The 20,419-nt window shown below is 48.8% G+C and overlaps 5 protein-coding genes across 5 annotated transcripts; 1 reads left to right on the plus strand and 4 right to left on the minus strand.

The window, feature by feature from the left end:
- Positions 1-202: 202 nt before the first annotated feature.
- Positions 203-4,186, minus strand: TRV_07088 (C2H2 finger domain protein, putative; the record flags this gene model as incomplete). Its single annotated transcript, XM_003018850.1, has 2 exons — positions 203-3,982; positions 4,061-4,186. 2 exons carry the CDS (start codon positions 4,184-4,186, stop codon positions 203-205), a joined length of 3,906 nt encoding a protein of 1,301 aa, XP_003018896.1.
- A 2,027-nt stretch (positions 4,187-6,213) lies between these two features.
- TRV_07089 (uncharacterized protein) lies at positions 6,214-7,371 on the minus strand (the record flags this gene model as incomplete). The annotated part of the gene is made up of 2 exons (XM_003018851.1): positions 6,214-7,213; positions 7,349-7,371. The coding sequence occupies 2 exons, from the start codon at positions 7,369-7,371 to the stop codon at positions 6,214-6,216; spliced, it is 1,023 nt and encodes a 340-aa protein (XP_003018897.1).
- A 78-nt stretch (positions 7,372-7,449) lies between these two features.
- On the minus strand, positions 7,450-10,611 carry TRV_07090 (uncharacterized protein; the record flags this gene model as incomplete). The annotated part of the gene is made up of 1 exon (XM_003018852.1): positions 7,450-10,611. One exon carries the CDS (start codon positions 10,609-10,611, stop codon positions 7,450-7,452), a length of 3,162 nt encoding a protein of 1,053 aa, XP_003018898.1.
- A 2,747-nt stretch (positions 10,612-13,358) lies between these two features.
- TRV_07091 (uncharacterized protein) lies at positions 13,359-14,771 on the minus strand (the record flags this gene model as incomplete). Its single annotated transcript, XM_003018853.1, has 3 exons — positions 13,359-14,063; positions 14,141-14,443; positions 14,622-14,771. The coding sequence occupies 3 exons, from the start codon at positions 14,769-14,771 to the stop codon at positions 13,359-13,361; spliced, it is 1,158 nt and encodes a 385-aa protein (XP_003018899.1).
- Positions 14,772-17,965: 3,194 nt separating this feature from the next.
- TRV_07092 (uncharacterized protein) lies at positions 17,966-20,181 on the plus strand (the record flags this gene model as incomplete). Its single annotated transcript, XM_003018854.1, has 5 exons — positions 17,966-18,322; positions 18,387-18,778; positions 18,881-19,431; positions 19,512-19,926; positions 19,995-20,181. The coding sequence occupies 5 exons, from the start codon at positions 17,966-17,968 to the stop codon at positions 20,179-20,181; spliced, it is 1,902 nt and encodes a 633-aa protein (XP_003018900.1).
- Positions 20,182-20,419: the final 238 nt, after the last annotated feature.

A 20,419-nucleotide genomic window follows, 5' to 3' on the forward strand; every position in this document is an offset into this window, starting at 1 on the left:
CGGTTGCTGAGGTTATGACTTCTAAACAAGTCAGGCAAGATATCATTAAGAAAAGAAAAAAGAATCAGAAATAGAAGCTCACAAAATGGAGTCGAAAGACGAAAAGACTCGGCATGTTATCAAGGAAACTCCCCAAAAATATCGAATACACCAAAATAGAAAAAGATCACTTCGCCAAAACGCCCTGGTTTGGCTTCAGCCACTAGCTCCCATGATTATACTGCGGATTTTGTATGAATCCACCATTTACGGTGTTCATCATGGGGTGATAGGTCATCCCATTATCACCCATGCTGTATTCTAAGCCCTCCTGGCCCGTCGGCGCATACATATAAGATCCATTATCGACCGGGGAAGCGAAAATTTGCTCCCCTTCGAACTTAGTGTCTAGGATTGGCGCATTGGAAGATATGCCACCCATATCGCCGTACATATCGTTGCCAGATATAGCAGGTTCTCCTTGTTCTGCAAGGGGCTGGAGCATGGGAAGTCCATTAATGGATTGTTGGTCTTGAGGCAGAGTAGAGAAGGCCGGAGGGTACGAGGCGGAATTGAGGTGGTTGGAGTATTGCTTATGAGTGTGACTCTGCGCTTGATGATAGTGTTGTTGGGCTTGCAGATACGGAGACATGGTGTATGAGCGCCCAACTGAGTATTGCTGCTGCTTTAGGTTGGCTCGCGACAAGACTGCGTATTCAGGGGTTTGCTGCTGGGGTGCTTCCCTGGGTACCGGCTCACGGGGCAGTCCAAATGCCTCAGTCAAGAGAGCATCGGTACCGTAGGTAATGGGCTTTGGTGCACGAGTGGTCTGCGTGCTCTCTACACTATGGTTCGCGTGGTTGGTTGGAGTCCACATGTTCCTCTGGGATTGTGGTGTAGTCGCTGCGTGGCCCAAAGACCCAATGGCACCTCCACTGGATGTTTTATCGTTAACCAGTTCCAGCACGGGCATTGCGATTTGTTCCATATGCTTAGCCATATGGACTGTTAATTTCTTCCAGCTATTGCATACATTTCCGCAGAACCGGCAGGCCTCGTCCGTCGGTTGCTTAGTCGTAACTTGGCGGCAAATCTCGACCAGCCTCCAAACCTGCTCTACGGCCTGGGCGTGGGAAGTGGCTTCATGAGAGTTGCCGTTACCATCTTGTTGCTGATTTTTGCTCTTGATCTTTGTTGCTTTCACCTTTGGCTCAGGCATCTTATGCTCCCGCACAAGATGTTGGACGAAATTGTCTTTGCGGAAGCAAGTATGGGAGCAGTCTGGCATGTTGCATGTCCACCACTCTAGATGGCGATGTCGTTCGCTCTCGTGTCGCACCCAATCAGCTTTTCGTTTGAATGATTTTGGTTCTGTGCAGTCTGGAAAGGTGCAAGTGAAAGGTTGGACGTCCTCGTGAACATGTTTTGTCCAATCGGAAGGTTTCAAAAATTTCCTAACTTTGAAGCATAGAGAGCACTCAAACTCGGCAGGAAGACGCCTGACAGGCGGTAGAGGAACCCCAGGGGGGAATAAGGCGGGCGTGATAGCACCTTCACCAAAAGATGCCAAATCCTCGGGAGTAACCGCCGCTCCAGGAACTTGGAACTGAGCGTATGTAGCTTCGGGGTCTTTGGGGCTGGTTCTAGGTGGTAACATGACGGCTTCACCTCCTTGGGCAAAGCAGTGCTTTCCCGCACTGCAGCTGTTCTTGCTAACGTTTTGTGTGTGCTTCAACCTTAGTTCGACCAATCTCTTATATCGCCGGACTTGTTCTTGCCCAATTCTCTCGATTAATGCAGGTTGCAGTCGAGGGTTGAGCTGTCTGACGTGGGTTTTGAATCCTTCGAGCGTTGGCACAATCGGGTCAGATCGAACCGGGAACTCCATCGTGACTCCATTTTCGTTGCCCATATCATCATCGTCATCGTCTCCTTCGAGATCATTTTCCTCGGGTTTATCGTGAGGAGATCTAGATTGAAGAGGGCTTGCACTGGCCCCCTTCTCTCGTTTCGGGGACGCAAGAGTAGGGATGGGCGGTCCTCCATGAGTTCCTATAAGGTCAAGTAAACCTCCGGGACCTTCACCTTTGGTGAGGTCACTTTTGCTTCGGCTGCGTCGTTTAATATGGCTCCAAGGAGTATTCGAAGCTGTCACCGCGGGTGACGGGACACCAACACCTCCACCACGCCCAACGGTAGCCATTTGTCCGGTCATTGCAAGTATAGCGCCTCCTGTGTTATGTTTGTTGCCCTTGTTAAAGCTGGACTTGCGCTGAGGAACAAGGGAGCTGGTGCTTTGTGCAGCGCCATCAGAAGAGGATGGAGGTGGTTGCTCTGGTGTTAGGCTTCGTTGACTCGAATCCAGCTGATGTTTTCGTTTTGAGCTACTATTGCTCCGTTTGGGCAAAAATCCTCTCGCGTGTTCAAGAAGGCTGTTTCTCCTCATAGGCTTGTCCTTTTTCTTTTCACTAATTCGGATTGTGCTAAACCGACCGTTCGGGCCAATGATACTCTCAACGTCACATTCACTAGGACCGCGCGTTCCCCAGGTGGCAGCACGAGAAGCAGTGTCGGTACTGTCAGCCCGTTTTAAGAAACGCATGATAGCAGCATTGGATGTTGTAGGCTGGAACTTTGTGGTGCCGTCACGGGTATTCCTTATTGAATCCTGCCATGGACGAGCGCGAAGAAATTGATTTGGTAGTGGCTCAAGTTCTGCATCAGGGATAGTAGTAGGAGCATTATATTCATCATCATCCACAAGTTCGGGATGGACGCTGGCTGGAGGTGACTCTGGAACACTGGATGATGCAGCAGAGGAGTCATCTTCATCATCTTCCATGCCACTATCCTCATCAATAAGCACTCCAGGGCCGGGGATGGCAGAGTCGTCAAAATCTTGATACGCAAACCTAGAACTGAAACCGTCTTGTGCGCCTAAGAAAGGGTCTCCCGCGCTCTTAGCCCGCCGTTTGTTCTTATCAGACTTGTTTTTGCGCCGCGACCGGAAGTTCCAAAGTTTATTGTCATCAACATCGCCATGTGCTTCGCTATGCGTTATCCATTGTGCAACCTCGGCGTTCCTCTCATCTCTCTCCCGTTGCGCAGCTAACTCCTTTAAACTTGGAACGTAAACATCTTCTCTTGCGGTGGGGTCCAGTCCACCATGTCCTGTAGTTGGATTTTTGGACCAACTGCCATCATCAAGCCGTCTTGCGGGAGGTGGAATTGAAAAGGGCTTCTTCTGGTTATTATGGTTGTCGTTTTCCTCTTCATCTTCATCATCATCGCTATCGAAGAAGGTTTCTCGGGTCTCCCTGGCAGGAGAGAGGCGTCCGCTATCCATTGTGGACTGCTTTGATGCGTGGTTTAGTTGGTCGCCCGCTCTTGATGGAGAATCACCTCGGGTGAAGCTCGATACCTTCACAATAGGGCTGGCCTGATGATCCATACCAGGCTGGATATTTGAAGGGTGCAACTTGCTCGTATTATTGGGGGTGATGAGTGTAGGTGGGTTATGGGACGAGGTGGCAGTCATTCGTGACGGTTTGTCACCCGTCATGGACTGGGGGGAGACGGCGGTTTGTTCGTTGGTTGAGTATTGCCCACGCTGATCAACCTGTGGGTTAATAATGGGACTTGGTGTATTTGTGGGTACAGGACTCAGAAGCTGCGAAGCCCCAGTCCCAGCTCCGACATATCTCTTCTGTGGCGTATAGTTATTTCCGTCAGGTGAATTCTTGTCGATATCATGAGGGTTGACCCAGAGCACCCTAGTATCATCCGCCACTTCTGCCTTCAAATGAGGGTCTGCAGAGGCAAAGAAAGAAGCATCAAAGTCTGGCGAAGTCAAGCGTGTGAAATCACTCAGACCGTGCTCAGTGTGTTCGGTAGAGCTCAGAAAATCTAGTTGGGAAGAGGGTGATGTGAGGTCACTGGGGTTTGTAGAAACCTCTGGTTGTTGATAATGGTTCGAAGAGTCAGAGAAATAGTCAGGAGTTGTCTATTTCGTTGTCAGCTAAAAAAAAGTCTACCTCTACGTTTACTCTGATTGTACCTAGTAGGAAAAGGGTGTCGGTACCTGATGGAGTCCGGATAGTTCAGCGTCAGAGAGCTGGTTCAAGAACGGATCATCAAAGTTCTCCTCCCCTAGAACAGGTATACCTCGATCTATACTCAGTACCTGCTTGGAGGTTCCTGTCGACATTCTTTAGATTCTTAGGCGTTATTCCCAAAGGAGGCCGAGTGAAAGGCCCCAGATGGCTGTTGTCCTGCGTCTGCTCGATTGCACTAGGCTCCTCGTTTGGTGTGATCGAGTTCTGCCTGGGCTAAGGGTCGATGGCGAAGGTCACAGCCTTGTCAACCGATTCGCAAACGTTCACCAGTCCGTGTGAGCGAGCGCAACGAGATGGCAGAGGATGGTACAATGCCTCAACAGCAGAAAGGAAACATGGCCGAGAGAAGGAGGGATATGATGGAATGTGATGAATGGTCGAGCGGCCTATTCCGTAGATACGAGGTGCTTTTCGGGGAACCTCCCAAGCAAAAAATAAACAGCAGGAGCAGGAATATCGCTAATCGCGGCTACACCAACAAAAGGCCGGTAGAGAGCCGTCGAAAGGAGTCTCGCTGCCAGAGTCAGTTGAAATGAAGCTGGAGATGTTTGTCGCTGGAGGTACGAGAGCGAGAGAGTTGGGTGCGAATCAAGGTTGGTACGGTACCGTGCACCGCAATAACAACAATAAATGGCGAGAATAAATGGGACTTTCGAGAGAATCCAGTGGTCGGGGCGGGAATGACACAGGCGACTCCACCTAATCTGATTGATCCAGCAGCCGCCTTCAACAACAGAAACTTCGGGCCAACCGATCTCCTGTTTTCGTTTTTCTCCCTGTTCCGTTATCTTCTGTCTTCTTCTGTATGTATGTACGGAGAGTACGGAGTATTGTTATGAGAATACGGAGTACGGGAGTTGGGCTGGTCGAGTTCGGTGCTGAGGTTATTGGCGAGCAGAGGGGAAGATATTCTCCATCCAACGGATGAGAATATCGGGCAGCGCTGGACTGGACCTCGTCAGGCGGGATTGCACGCAGGCAGGCTCCCATGCGATTTGTCGGTCCTGCTCGTGTCCTGCTTGGCTGAGCCTTTAGTTGCAAGCCTTTGCAAGCTAATTATTAATATTCCCTGTCGGTCCTCGCCCAGCAAATGCGAAGGAATGGCGCAGCACGCGGCTGATTCGGGGAAACGCCCAGTACGCTCTTTGGCCCTTTCATGCAGTCATAAATGCCAGAGCAGCCCAGTCCATTATTCGCCTTGCCACCTTTCTTCTTCCTCCGCTTCTTCCTCTTCTCCGTCGTCCGCTGCCCGGATGCTGTCTACTTGCTGCACGACAAGCAAGCAGTCGGACGTTCGATGTTGGACGTCAAAATTAACAACAGGGGGAGAACGGGCCGTCACATGATCCGCAACCTTAACTAACCACCTCCCGACTTGGATCTATAAAAAAAAGGGGGGGCGGCGAGGGAGTAGGGGGTGAAAAGAGAAGAGAGCATCTGCGTGTTTGCCTTGACACTTTGATGTGGTCATTCGGAAGGGTACGGGAGTATTTAGATCAGATGAAGGGTGGGAGGACTCGCGTAAGTATAAGGAGTGAAGGTCAAGACGGGCCGGCAACTAAGCCTGTTGTCCCCGTCCACGGCCAAGGCAGATACCGGCAGGTGAAGAGTGACCGATGGTGAGAATAGAACCCTAACTGCGCCACAGGTGTGGGAAAGGGGCGAGGATGATACACTGAAAAGCAATCTGGTATGCCTCTACGGAGTGGCTCATGATGAATAGCTAACTAGCTGATAGGAGAAATTAACCCATATGAATAAAAGAAGATAAAGAAATCAGTAAATCATTATCTCGCCTTTCTAACTCCGTGGCCATAGCAAACCCTGTCGTCAATTGTACACATTACCAACTGCCATACCGATGGACGTGCAATGCTATGCAGAGAAACAGAAACACCGTAAATGAACGCTCCAAGGGTAAAGAAGAAATATCGTATCGTCAAACTTCAAATGAAAGATAGAAATGCGATCTGGAGATAAGTTGAAAAAGAAACAAAGAATAGAAAAAAAATTGAATACGAAATCATGAAACACATTGAAACAGTTGACGCAATATGACATGATAGATGCCGATTATAGGGGGAAATCAGCTTCAGCCTTATTCCCACTTACCCCTGTTCTAGTCATCATGGCCAAAGGCCCTCTCCCTTGATCTTCTTGATCTGGGCGATCGGTTCCCAAGCGGGCTTTTCGGGGAAGGGCTCCTCCCGCTAGCGTTGGGCGGAGTGGCAGATGCGGCTCGTAGTCGTGCATCTTCTGCATCGTCAATCACTCCTACCGCCTCTGGCTTTTTCTTGAACATCTCAGCCCGTCTGGCCAAGACAGAAGGAGAGTCACTATATAAGATGACTCCTCGGAGGTATGTGCAGGGAGATGCCTTCTCATGGTCGTCTTCAGTCAGGAAGTCTTCATGTACAGCTCCTCGGAAGATACGAGGAAGCATTCGGAGAAGTGGACGGCGGAATTTCTTTGGCATCAGCGGCGGCTCAGCTGCGCCTTCACCCCCTGGCAATGGTGCATTGGACTCATAGTCGAACTCTTCCCATTCTTCATTTGCGGTCTGCTCGTCCTCAGCTGACGGCATAGTGGCTGTGATCAATTCTCGTTCCACGCGAGCCAATCTCCATGTCTCTGCTGCGAGCTTGACAATCTTTCGGACATTCGTCAACAAGGCGTCGAGATGCGTTGGGTCAGTGAAGTGGCGGATATGGTCGACAATCTCATCAACTATAACAGCTGCGACGACATTGATGGCCTGTTTGGCATCAGAGGTGGTGTATGCTGCTTTAAGTGTCTGCTGTCTCCAGAAAGCTTCACGTCGAACGGATTTGCGGCGGATGTCAATAGAAAGCATCTGGAAAAAGGTGTCTGCCTTATCGTATCGTCTTCCTAGGGTGAACAGGAAAGGCTGGAAGATCCTATAGGTTAGGGTCTTGGAAATGACGTGCTGGACATAGGCAGCACGGAGCTCTCGGGATGCTGGGGTATTATCCAAAAATTGAGGGATATCAGATGGGATCTTGGCGAGGATATCCGGTGGTGGTTCAATAGGGAGGTAGGTGAAGTAAGTCTTGGATACCTCGACGATAAGTCGCGACAATTCGGCAAAAGACTCAATGCTAGATCAAGAAAAGAAGAATAAATTAGACCATGAACCCAAAAAGATGTTGATTATTGTGCAAACGAAATATTAAAAAAAGAAAAAAAAAGAATGAGTGTAAGATAAACATGCGACGACTTTTGGTCTGGCCCACCTCATGCTACTGAAGTCTGCCATCTACATGAACGACATAAGAAAGGGAATTCGTGGGCAAAGGCAATACAATCATATCTCATATACACCGAAACGACTGACTTACAAGAACGAGTCTCCCTTCATCTTCATGTCTGTCGCTTCTCCAAGGCTATGTAGCGTTTTCTTCAACCTCTCACGGTCCTTGTTCAGGTTATTATGGGTCTGGCGCATCTCTTCTACTATGCTCTGGAGTCTCTCCTCCTTTGCCAGACCTTCTCGTTCGAGTACCTCCTTCTCTTCGTTGCTGAGCTTCAGTTCTTCAGCCTTCTCGCTAAGCTGGGCTTCGTAGCCTTCGCGGGCCTTCTGCCAGGTCTCTTCTTGGTTGCGGTGTTCGAGGACCATGTTAGCCAAACGCTCTTTGATTTCCTTGACATTGTTGGTTTGAATGTCCAATGCATCTCTCAAGGCGGATAGCTCCTCTTCATGATGACGCTTGGTCTTTTCGAGATCCTTTCGAGTAAGTTCAAGCTCATTTTGTCTAGACTCGCACTCCTGTTGTTTGGCCTCAAGGTCGTTCTTCGTATTCGCCAGCTCTTCTTTGAGGGCCTCGAGCTCCGAGAATTTCTCCGCAAGCTCACCTTTCTTCTCATCCAGTTCTTCCTGTGTAACCCTGAGCTCTTCCACCTTCGCCTTGAGTGCCGCATCGTTGGCATCCAGTTCCTCCTGCTTCGCTGCCAGCTGGCCCAGAAGCTCATCCTCACGAGCCTTGAGATGCTCAGCAGCAAGCCTGTCATCTTCATTCTTGATTTCCTGGAACAGGTCTTCTAGCCTTTCCTTCTGCTCAGCAAGCGCTTTCTCTTCTGACTTCTCAGCCTCCATTCTGAGCCTCACAATGTCGCGTTCGTGTGCTTCGCGGGCTGCTTCGATCTCTTTCTGAATATGATCAACCTCGCTTTCCAGTTCATCACGAGCACGAAGCAGCTCGTCCCTTGCCTTTTGAGTCTCAACTAATGTGTCCTCGGTGTTTCTATTTCTCTCTTGCAGATCACTGAGTTCAACTCCAAGGGCACCTATTTTACCCTTTAGCTTGGAGCACTCCTCTGCATGTTCGTTAGCAACCTTTCTCATCTGGTTCTGCAAAGCTTCGATATAGTACTCCTTGTGTAGGAGAGCCTGTTCATGCTGGGCTTCGATTTGCTTGTTTTCGGCCTCCCTGGCGGACAATTGACTCTGTGCCTCACGATAGCTGACAGCAAGTTTGTTAAGGTCAGGGATAACATTTTGTATGCGATGCAGAAGGTTAACCGTGTCGGCAAGGTCACGTTCACCGTTCAAGTATGGCTTTCCATTCTCGGTAGGCTGAGATATCGACTCCCGAGCAGAGCGGTACTGGGATGTATTTCCAAAATAGTAGTCGTATTGGCTTCTCGATGATCGACTAGCTCTCCTGCCTTGTTGCTGACTGAAAGAAGTTGCATAGTTGGGCTGTGGGGAAGGGTGCATAACAGGTGAGTACTGAGGAGTAACCACGTTTGCCTGTGTCTGTTCCATGACTGGACTGCTCGGGTAGTTGGAGTTTTGCTGATAAAGATGGGCGTATGGATAGGGATAGGCGAAGTGTGGTGCGGCTGCAGGTATAGGCTGCGGTTGGTGGGTATATTCATAAGAAGGTCCCGGGGGAGAAGCGGATTTTGTCCTGGCTTCTGAGACAGAAGGTGAAGGCAAAGGAACGTCAGATGGTGAATATGCTCCGTTTGATACAGCCCTAGTGGTGGGTGTTTTGGCGGACCCATAAGCAGTTTGGTAGTCACTGTCAGTTACATCGTACTGAGATCGAGGTGAAGCAGATCGACCTTTATGTGAGGTATTTGTTGCGACTGGAGGGGCTATTTCTTCGGCTTCTTGGAATTCATCCCCTGCAACCGTGCTTGTGCCTTTTCCTCCAGGCTTGCCTTGACTCCCAGAGGAGGAGAGCTTTGGGGATGGGAAGGCTTGGCTTAAGCTCAAGTTTGATGGTGTAGAAGTAATGGATCTCGGCAGTGGAGGAAGACTTTGGATGATTGAAGGAGGTTTAGATGGGTTTTTTGAAGGAGACGACTGGGTTTGAGAGGGAGCCGGGGATGGTGAAGGGGATTTTTGAGCAATAGGAACCTCAATGACAGTTTCTTGTTCTTCTTGCTCTTGTTCGTCCCAAGCTCTTTCACCTTCTTTCACCGACTCAGTCGCTTGTTCGGGTTGTTTGTCTCCTTCCTGCTGAACCTCTTCTGGAAGCGGAATAGCATCTGAAACCACATTGTCTTCCAGCTTTGCCTCCTGTTCTGGTATTGCTTCCTCGAATTTGTCTTCCTCAATCTGTGTCTCAGATTCAGGCGCTGCTTCTTCGAATTTCTCTTCGACTTCCGGTGCGGCATCTTGAGGCTTTGTTTCTTCAAGTGCCGCCTCTTCAGGGCTTGCTTCTTCTGTAGGAACAGCCTCTTCCGCGGGTTGGGGCTCGTCAGGTGTTGGTTCCTCAGTCGTGCCTAGTTGATCATCCGCTTTTGTTTCTTCCTCGTCAGGCAGTTCTTTAGCCTTCGGTTCTTCATCGACCTTGAGATCATCCTCAGCCTTAGGCTCTTCGTCAAGCTTAGGTGGCTCCTCAACGATTGGTACTTCTTCAGTCATTGCCACGTCCTCTACGGGAGATGTTTCCTCAACGAGAGGAACTTCCCCAGCGACAGGCGCATCTTCAACCTGGGCGGTCTCCTCTGCTGTTGGTGCTTCCGCAGCCAGAGGTGCCTCCTCAGTTAATGGTGACTCTTCAACAGCCGGAGCTTCAACAACGAGCTCATCTTCAACCTTGGGCTCCTCAGTCGCCACCTCCTCGACCTTAGCCTCCTCTTCAGGCTTAGGTTCTTCAGAAGTCAATTCAATTTCGACCTTCGGTTCTTCAGCCTTAGGTTCCTCTTCGACCTTAGGCTCTTCCTCGGCTTTTGGCTCTTCGGGTATTACCTCAGTCACTGGCTTTGACTCTTCCTCAGGTTTTGAGTCTTCAACGGGCTGTGCAGCCTCATCAGACTTCGAGTCTTCCTCGGTTTTCTGGGGTGGATCTTCGGTTTGTGCCTGGGCTTGTTCTGATTCTACAGATGTGCTTTGGTCATCTTCGGGTTGCTGAGCTTGCTGTTCGGTCTGAACCTTCTCTTCCTCCTCTTCCTGTTTTTGTTTTTGCTGTTTTTTCGAAGCCTTTCCTTTGCCACCCTTGGCCTTAGCCTCTTTGTCTTTGTTCTTTGCCCCTTTCTTAGCCATCGTTACCAAGCGCTATAACAACCAAATTATGAGCCGGTTTCGTAAGGCTTTGGGACTTTTGTTCTGGTTGTTCACCGAGACTCCGATATTCTCGTGATAAGTGAAGAGCTTAGAGGTGGGGAAAGCGTTTGGGAGGATTGCTTTCAGCGACAGGCAATTGTTTCCCTAATGCTTAATGGTATCCCAAGAGCAGACGGATTCAAAGGTGCTGGAAGTATAAAGGTTCCTGTGCAAACTATATGGAAACCAAACTCTAGTGTCGGTCGTTAAAGAAAAAAAAAATCTTGAGTTGCAATGGGAATATTGTCGGGAGATGCGATGAATATTCCGGAAGATATAAATTCGTAAGATGAAGAGAGGATATGGATATTAAGGGCTAAAAGAATAAAAGTACAGAAAAGAGCAATAAAACAAGAACGCTGCTGTCGTGAAATGCAAAAATCAAAGCGTCGTGGATGCAAAGTGAGCGAGAATATTTCTGAGGGAGGAAATATTCCCAAGCGGAAATCGACCAGGTAATAACCTGCTCGAGGAGGGCACAGTCCCAGCAACTAATACTTCACCGAACCGGTGACTCGAAGATATCGGCTGGGAAACAAGAGGGCAAGCCAAAATTTAGTGTGCGCAATGCATCGGATTGCACCCACGTCAAGGGTGATCCAGCAACAATTCACTCCAGATCCAGGATAAAGACAACGAGAAGCCAATGGCAGCGGTCCCCCTGGCAAAATTGGGCACCAAACATCACTATACAAAACCTATTTTTCTGTACGACTTCTGCCCACCGTAACTCGCCGTGCATTAGTCGGGTAGCGATGTGGATGCAGGCGGTCGCAACCGCAGGGAGTCATGAAATAGTAACAACGGTTACCAGAAGCCCCGTCCAGAGTACTAGAAGGAATGCCAACACGACGAGAGCAGGCCATCCCTCCCTCTCGCTGGCCATTCAGCATGCGGGAGTCAAGGGATGGATGCGTTTCAAGAGCAGTCGACTGCAGCAGCATCGAAGCCCAAACGACAACAAACCATCTGTCGCCCTGCCAATTGTGCGTGCAGCAGCCCCATCTCGAACTCCCGCCTCGTTTTTTTCACGCCCACGATCGCCAATCAGGTCCGCGAGGCGACGACGAGAGACTCCTAGCCTCCGTCCTCTGCATCTTGCGCCATATTCCTCGCTGTCTTGCCCCGAGAAGGCTTTGTTCGTCCTTTGTACGGCGCAGAGAGCCTGTATTCGTGCTGTTATCTTGCTGTTATCGTGCTGTCTCTCGTTGCTCGTCTTGCTTTTTGATGTTTTGAAGTCGGAAAAAGAAGCAAAAAGAAAGTTTTCTGGTGTTAGGCTTAGTCATCATGGATAGTCACGTGTCACTATCTCAACCTCACCCGAGAGAAACGCAGCTCCAAGCAGCAAAAAGGACTTGGAAGAGACGCATTTCCGCGACACCGTCGACCAGGCCTTGCTCTCGCCCCAATTGAAAGCGTCAGTCATGTTTCTTGCCAGGAGAGCTACCGCCCCGGCGAGGCGCGCCCTGGCTCAGCGCCAACCCCGCCGTTTCGACTCGCATTCCGCACACCATGAACCCGTCAATGAACACCTCGGAGTACGTCTTGCCCCCCTTCCTCCATCCCCGGCTGCCATGATAACTATCTCGGCCCAAGGCCTGAGAGTATCCCAAGGCGTGGGGAGCACGCTATATGTTGCTCCGGCAGCTTTGTGGTGGATGATAGTTTCAATTGGCTGGTTTTCTATGAACGTACACCGAAATACATGCCACTACTGACACTACATGTCTGATTACCATAGCGCGGATTCTACATCGCGGTCGCCTCTATCCCCGTCGGTCTGGCACTCTACAAGTACTCCACGTCTGATGCCAGCTCAAAGCCATGGTTGACCCGTGTCATCGAGACCTTCACTGCCAGTGAGGCCGTCTTGGAACGAAACAACGCTCTCCACACCCGGGCAATTGAAGAAGCAGCCGCAGACCGCCATCTGTTCCACAGTCAGAATCCTCCACTGACTATTGATATGTCTTTCCCCGAGTACGTTGCCTTGCATATCCTTACGGCTCTGCACGCCCATCTTCCGTCAAACATACATGCTGCGTTATAACGTCATTTACCCCGGTTGAATTTCTCGGGCGATTATCTGCACGTCACTAACTAATCCTTTAACTCTGATGTTTACAGGTTGTTCAATACTGGCTCTCCCATAAACATGTCCCCTGGCAGGTCGTCTGGGGACCTCTCCGCTGTTGTGGCTCACTACGAAAAGCGTCAAGCGGACATGGAAAAGGCAAGAGTAGGACGCATGAAGGACGGAAAGGTCCAGTCCCTGTACGAAGATGGAAGATATTTTTAGATTATATTATGTATTGTTTTCCCTCTCCATTTTAGATCCCCAGGAATTTTTCACCACCCTGAATGTGGTGACTATGACTCACTGTACATATGACAAACATCGGTTTCTTTTGTCTTTTATTTTTGAGTACTCGATGCGCCCGGTTGTATTCAAAATTCCATACCCGAGATTTTGGTTGTTCCATTGGTCACCCAGGAAAGACACGTACTTGTATGTTTGTACAGCAATACCCTGCACTTCCACATGCCAAAAGGTAAAAAAAAGAAACATAATAGATATCATCGCGAATACCGTTTGAGGCCAGACACACTTCTTTTGGGAGCCCAAGATGTGTCCTATATTTTTCCTTTTTCTTCGCCTTATTCTGCAGGCCATTCAAGTCAACCCATTACCCAGGGAGGATCTCCAGGACCGTCCTCATTACTCCAGCATCGGAGATCGTTAGCTTGGTTAATGCCTTGAATTCATCACTGCCTCCGACGTCCCTGAGAGTGCTTAGGAACTCACTAACCCCTCCTCCAACCCCGAAGTACACTTTCTTCGCTGATATTAACGCTCGGACGGGAGGATGACCTTGAGCAATGCTTGATCCTTCGCCCGAAAGCGCTTTACGCATCAACGACACAAGTGTTTCTGTGAACGGGAGTAATGAAGGCGGAGAGTATATAGTTTCGCTCGCCAGGATAAGTGTACTGCGCCCCATTGTAGTCTGTTGGTGGTCACTCATGGTCTCATCTTTCATATTTTCCTGCTTGCCCAGACACAAGTCGACAAACTCAGGAGACCAACCCCCTGATATAAATGAAAATGTGATATTATGATCCGATAATTCCTGAACAAAGCTTTCTAGAAGGTTTCGATCAAGTTCTAGCAGACGATCGACAACAAGATCAGTCTGCATACTATTGTTTCCTTCTGTTGAGCTCCGCCGAGTTATATACCAAGTCAGTAGTAGGTTCGGTAACGTAGCTAACTTCAGGACTGTAGCATTATAATCAGCAAGTACAAAGCGCACTTTGCGGCGTCTTGCCTCTCCACGCTTTAAGAAGCATCGAAATAACGACAGAGAAGGGATGGCAGTGCCAGCTCCAAGCTATTAATATTAGTATTAAGAACATTTGTAATAGGGTCTTGCATTGGGATCTTGCAAAACGAGCTTCCCTTCCTTACCTCTATGATAGTAATCTCATCCCCGTTATCTAAGTATGTAAACCCTTCTTGGCTGTGAGAAGCGACAGCTGCCAAATCCAAAGCACATTCCCATGTTTTGAAACCTCCTTCATACACAGTAGGTTTAATGTCGTCTTTCTGTAAACCAACCAGTAAATCTTCGCCCTCGTTCAGCATGTCCCGTTCAGCCATTAGTTGAACACGGATATCCATTAGTTCTCGGCGAGCAACTAGAAACGGATCCTCGGACTCTGAACCTATTAGCTGCGTATTAAACTCCAGTTGAGACGGGAGAGAAGCGAGCTACAAAGAATTAGTAAAGGATTAACCAAAATCTCCGATGATATAATGGTATAAAGTGGTAAAGGGATGCTTAAGTAGGACTAGGTATCATGACAGTACTTTGCACTGTATATTGTCCTTTCCAATCTCCTACTACCATGTTTTATTCCATAGCTGAACATAGGGATTTGATACTAACCATATCCTCAAGGCTAAGCACCTCTGCTCTGTCAAATATCAAATCATTTTTATTTTCTTGCACACTTGGTGCCTTTTGATCCGTATCAGAGACACCTTCCAAGTCTTCTATATCGTCACCTCCAAAGCCAAAGGCAAAGGTCGATGCCATCTTGTAGCTAATTTTTGCACTAGCCCCCCATCAGCTTCCAAAAGGTCCCACAGTCCATGGCAATGCCGATATGCACAGCTTCTTCTCCAACTTCTGTAATTGATTTCATAAATATTACGTAATCGATCTCAGAACTGGAGCCTAGGTCGGATTTAGATAAGTATTTCGCCGCTTTAAGAATCGTATGCTGACTCATTGGTGATAAAGTGATGCCGCTATAAGCCTTGACCACTCCAGCAAATTGTAGCGATGGTGGTTCCTTAGACAGCATAACTACAGTCAGCTTTGACGGCCTTGAGTGCGAGGAGACAGCCCAGGTAGCTGGCTAACCGAACGACCCTCCATCATGGACGTTCGAATCTTCAAAAGGCACAACAAAGCAGGCGCCATTAATTATGTAATGCGTTAATTGTTATTACTAATAAACTTCCCGAAACTTTAATGTTTGCGCTTTATCACAACCTTCAGAGTGGCTTCTTCTTGTTTTGACAGGTTTGTCCAGCCAAACATAAGACTTGAGCCCATCATTTGGGCCATACAGATATCGTACGGGCGCGACCAGTCTGTACCATTACCTTTCACATTTCCTGTGTGTTGAGGCAAGCTGTTTTTGTTGTCTGATCCTTGTCAAAACCATAAAAACAAATATATCCATGGAAAACCTGAATATCAATGGCACATCAGCTAGGGAATGACCTGGGTCAACAACCCATGAGACGAACGGGGAGGCCCAAGAACCAAAGTACTGGCTATAACCTTGATACTAATATTTTTGTGCCGGTTTTCCTGGATGTAACAACGGAAGTCTGGTATCAGTTATATCAAATACGACAGCAGGGCTAGCAACTTCAATATCACCAGGAGATTTTAGGATAACCCTGGACTATGCATCGACTAACTCCTACGGAAAGCACATATATTCACTGTCTTGAGCGGTGGCATCCACATCTCAACCTCTAAATTTCGATCAAGAGTTCGTTTGATCGCAAGCTCGTGCCGCGGTCTTACCTGTCCCTTCTGTGGAATCTGCGTCTTTCTCTTGGTTGCTACATAGCTGTCCGCAATGTGAAGACACTGTCAGAAAGAGCATTATACGTCGCTTGGAACTTGGACACAATGCTGGGATCTTTGCAGTCATGGCTGGCAGGCGAAGCTAATGAAAGCAAGTGAAATAAATGGGACGAGGCGGAAATATGCGATATTGCTATTAATCGTGACTGTGCTCGGTCTTCATAACTGGGTAGTCATTGCAGGTACGTCTGATGAGTTCGATAGCAGCCAAGTATATAGGTTGCCAAAGGATTAGGAGCAGAGATAAAATTTCGATAATGCAATTAGCTATTTTTAAGAATCATAAAAGGAGCTAACTCCAAAGCACAGCGTTAAAGTACAATAAGCGTCAGATACTCGGCACTCTAGGTTGTGGTCTTTGCTATCGTCTGCTGAATTCGTCTGCTCGAAAGGGGTCGGCACCAGAAGAGTCATGAAATCACTCCCATAGATCTGCCAGGGCCTTACTGAATGCAAAATATGTTCGGATAAAGAATTATCATGTAACATGCATGGAGCAGAGACAGTGCAGCCTCGGGATTTGGATTGAAAGTTGCATAGAGTGATCTTGTCGTCTCAGCCATGCCACCACTTCACTCGGGTAGAACGACACTAATTTCCGCGGAGGGCATAAAGCACAAAGAAGGTAAAGATACGCCAAATAATAATAATAATTCTGACAGCACAATAATATTGTCTCTAAGCCACAAAGAACGGCTGGGTCGAACGGGATTTGCAGCCTTGCATGTGTGCAGGGAGGTTCTCCGTATTGATACGGGGTTATGGCCCTAAACAGCGGACTCGACAGGGTATGAAAGATTTCTCGGGACAAGCAGCAGACCAAACCGATTGGTGAGAGAGATCATACGAGGTCTTGGTGGTGATATCCTTTGCTGATATCCCTACATCCCACATCTCGGTACCGTGGTCATCGGTTGGACATCGAGCTGACTTGAGCAGTCATCTCCGTGTCTACAAAGTGCTTGGTCACGATGGACAGGTATCATCCTCTCAAATCGCTGACAACTTCTATGCCAGTAAGCACCCTCTATCCATGGCTGGTACATTGACGAAGTATGAAACCTGCCAGGCTCCTCCTGCGGGAAAAACATCCCTACGAACCGCGGCGCTAAAACATGCCCACAGCGAATATCTTCACTTTCCGTGCCTCTCAGTGATCTTATCCCACAATTCATGCCATCAGACAGAGGTATCACATCTCAGTATCACATCCAACAAATAGTCAGAAGTTGGTTCGAGAATGTTTCGTCTTCAGGGGCGCTGAGCTTGGCAGCTGATCTCATCCCCATCTCGATCTGCGGCTCCAACGAAGGACAGCCAAACAGATACCAAGACCAAGGCCGTTTATCCGTCCGTCCTCCACGGCCGAAACTGCAAGCCTGCCATGTCTGAGCTTGTACAAGGCTATGCTTGCAATCTTGCACAGGTTCTTTTATATTGTATTTTTGTTTTTTTGCTCGACCGACAAAACAAGCTTGTTGGGGGGTTACATCCCGTGTCTGCCCTGCTTATCTGTCCCCCATGCGGAGAACAGATCCAACAGGCCTTGTCCCAGCTGAACGGGTGTCATCTCGCATCCATCATGCAAAGTTACATGTCTATCTCCCTTTGATGGCATGTAGTCATATTTATACCCTGCAAAGAAGTGGTTACCCCACGATTTGGTGCGGAAGCTATGGCATTGGAATGCATCCCCTGGTTATAACCGGCCTTGCCTTCCGAGATATACGATTCTCTAGGATACATGGATATCAATTACCTGGGGTTTTGATCTCATATTCGTCCCTCATGAAAGCTGATCAGCATGTGTCAGTGGGCACGGAGACGCTCTTGGCCGGAAACATGCGGCGCGACGCCCCCTTGCGACAGAGACCTTGCCTGATGCCTGTGAAGAGAGAGGCTTGATCAACAGGTCATACAAGCATCCCCCCAGCAGCAGAAAAGCGGAGGAGAACCAAACATCTAGAAAATCTAAGCATTGGATGTATCGAGCGAGAGAGATGTCAACTTATGTAAACCCCAAGAGTGTTTCCTCTGGAATATAACACTGAACCCTCTCTTATTGACAGGGCACTAGATCTTCTTAGCCCAGTTTCTTTTGAGGTTCTCTTGATATCCCCATAATGCACGGCCTCCTCCTCGCCGCCGCCGGGCTTCTTAGCCTGCCGCTCCATGTCCTCGCGCACCCTCAGCCAAGCACAAACCTCGCTGGCCGAGGCGTAGACCTTGACGCCTACCGCATGGCTGACAGGTCCAGCTACATGAGTTCAGATGACATGAAGCTCAAACAACCCGCCATTGCCTCCCTCAGCGGTGGTAACTATGTTGACACCGCTACAGAGGTTGTTAAGCGTATGATGCCTGGCATGACCTTCCGGATGGTCGATGATCACTATGTTGGCGAGTCCGGAATCAGTCATGTGTACTTCCGCCAGACGATGCATGGCATGGATATCGATAACGCTGACTTCAACGTCAATGTAAGTTTAACCAAGCACTACATTCATTTATTTCAAACCAATGCGGCTCATCAGCCAAAAATAGATTGGCAAAGACGGAAAAGTCCTTTCCGTGGGACACTCCTTTTACACCGGCCCTGCTCCTGATAAGGCACCAGTTGAGAAGCGAGACTTCTCTGATCCTATGCAGGCCTTCCATGGTGCTTGCAAGGCCCTTAACCTTTCTATAAACTCCGATAAAGCGACAATCCAGACTATGAATGAGCATGAAGTGATGTTCATGGGAACTTCGGGAGCCATGTCCGATCCACAGGGCAAGCTATGCTACATGGCCAAAGAGGATGGAACCCTGGCCCTAACCTGGAGAGTGGAGACTGACATGGGTGATAACTGGCTTCTATCCTATGTTGATGCTAAAGAAACAGACAAAGTCCACAATGTTGTCGACTATGTCTCCCATGCAACTTACCAAGTCTAGTATGCTTCTCCCCTGTCTTTTCAACCACTCGTGATCTGGATTATAACCTTCCAACCTTCCAAGGCAAAAACATAGAAGCTAACCTGTATACACTGTAATAGCAAATGGCCTATCCCTGATCCCACTGAAGGCAAGCGTGAGATCGTCGAGAACCCCTGGAACCTCAAAACCTCGCCGTTCACATGGATTAGTGATGGGAAGACCAACTACACCACAACCAGGGGCAACAACGCCATTGCACAAGCTAACTTTGATGGCGGAGAGGATTACCTCAACAACTACCGGCCGGATAGCAAGAATCTCAAATTTGAGTACCCTTATGCGCCTAATATGAGCCCACCAAAGTCATATATCGATGCATCGGTTACACAGCTATTCTACTCTGCCAATATGGTACATGATCTGTATTATATGCTCGGATTTACGGAGAAAGCCGGTAACTTCCAAGTTAACAACCACGGCCAGGGTGGTAAAGGCAATGATTTTGTCATTCTCAATGCTCAGGATGGCTCCGGTACTAACAATGCCAATTTCGCTACCCCTCCCGATGGCAAGCCTGGACGTATGAGAGTGTATATCTGGACCAAGGCCAAGCCATCTCGCGGCTCCTCTTTCGAAGCCGGCACCGTTATTCACGAATATACTCACGGCCGTACGTATAAGAACTCTCTCAGCTTCCTCCGTATCAAACCTCCCCGCCCATTCAGTCAAGCTAATTTCCATCTCATCTAGTTTCCAACCGTCTCTGCGGAGGTCCTGCCAATGCTGGCTGCCTCAACGGCATGGAGTCTGGCGGCATGGGCGAAGGATGGGGTGATTTCTTTGCAACCGCCATCCGCCTCAAGCCAAACGACAACAGGAATTCAAACTACGTCCACGGCGAATGGGTCAATAACAGCCCCAAGGGTAACAGACTGTACCCTTATTCCACCAACCTTCAGACCAACCCATTGGTCTACACATCCTGTAACAAGTACAATGAAGTGCATGCCATCGGAACCGTGTGGTGCTCTATTCTCTACGAGGTGCTATGGAACTTGATCGACAAGCACGGCAAGAATGACGGTCCCACGCCCGTGTTTGAAAACGGCGTCCCCAACGATGGCAAATACCTTGCCCTGAAGCTCGTGCTCGATGGAATGGCAATGTACGTTGATCCTTTCCTGCATTCTCTGCGCTGATCTATGGGTCAAAACTAACCTGTGTCAATGACAGTCAACCGTGCAAGCCAACGTTCGTGCAGGCTCGTGACGCCATTATCGATGCCGATATGAACCTCACCAAGGGCTCTAACAAGTGTGAGCTCTGGAAGGCCTTTGCTAAGCGTGGATTGGGCGTTGGTGCCAAATACGATCCCAAGAACCGAACTGGAAGCAAGGCCGTCCCCAAGGAGTGCCAGTAGTGTAAGAATTATTTCGAGGCCGCTGAGAGGCCATGGCTTAATGCTTGTACATAGTTAACTATACCACTGAATATACAACTTTCCTTTCTTTCTATGGGGCATGTTCTATGTGTATGTATACTGGGCTGGTAACCGCTTATCAGATGTCAGGGGCGAAGCGCCGAGAGCAGAGCCGCACTCCCAGAAATCGACTTACAGCCAAGCGTCTCACAAGGTCCAGGCCGTCACGGACTCGAAA

Source organism: Trichophyton verrucosum (genome assembly GCF_000151505.1).
Source record: "Trichophyton verrucosum HKI 0517 chromosome Unknown contig00888_1.f1.exp, whole genome shotgun sequence".
In the NCBI taxonomy this organism is placed as follows: Eukaryota; Fungi; Ascomycota; class Eurotiomycetes; order Onygenales; family Arthrodermataceae; genus Trichophyton; species Trichophyton verrucosum.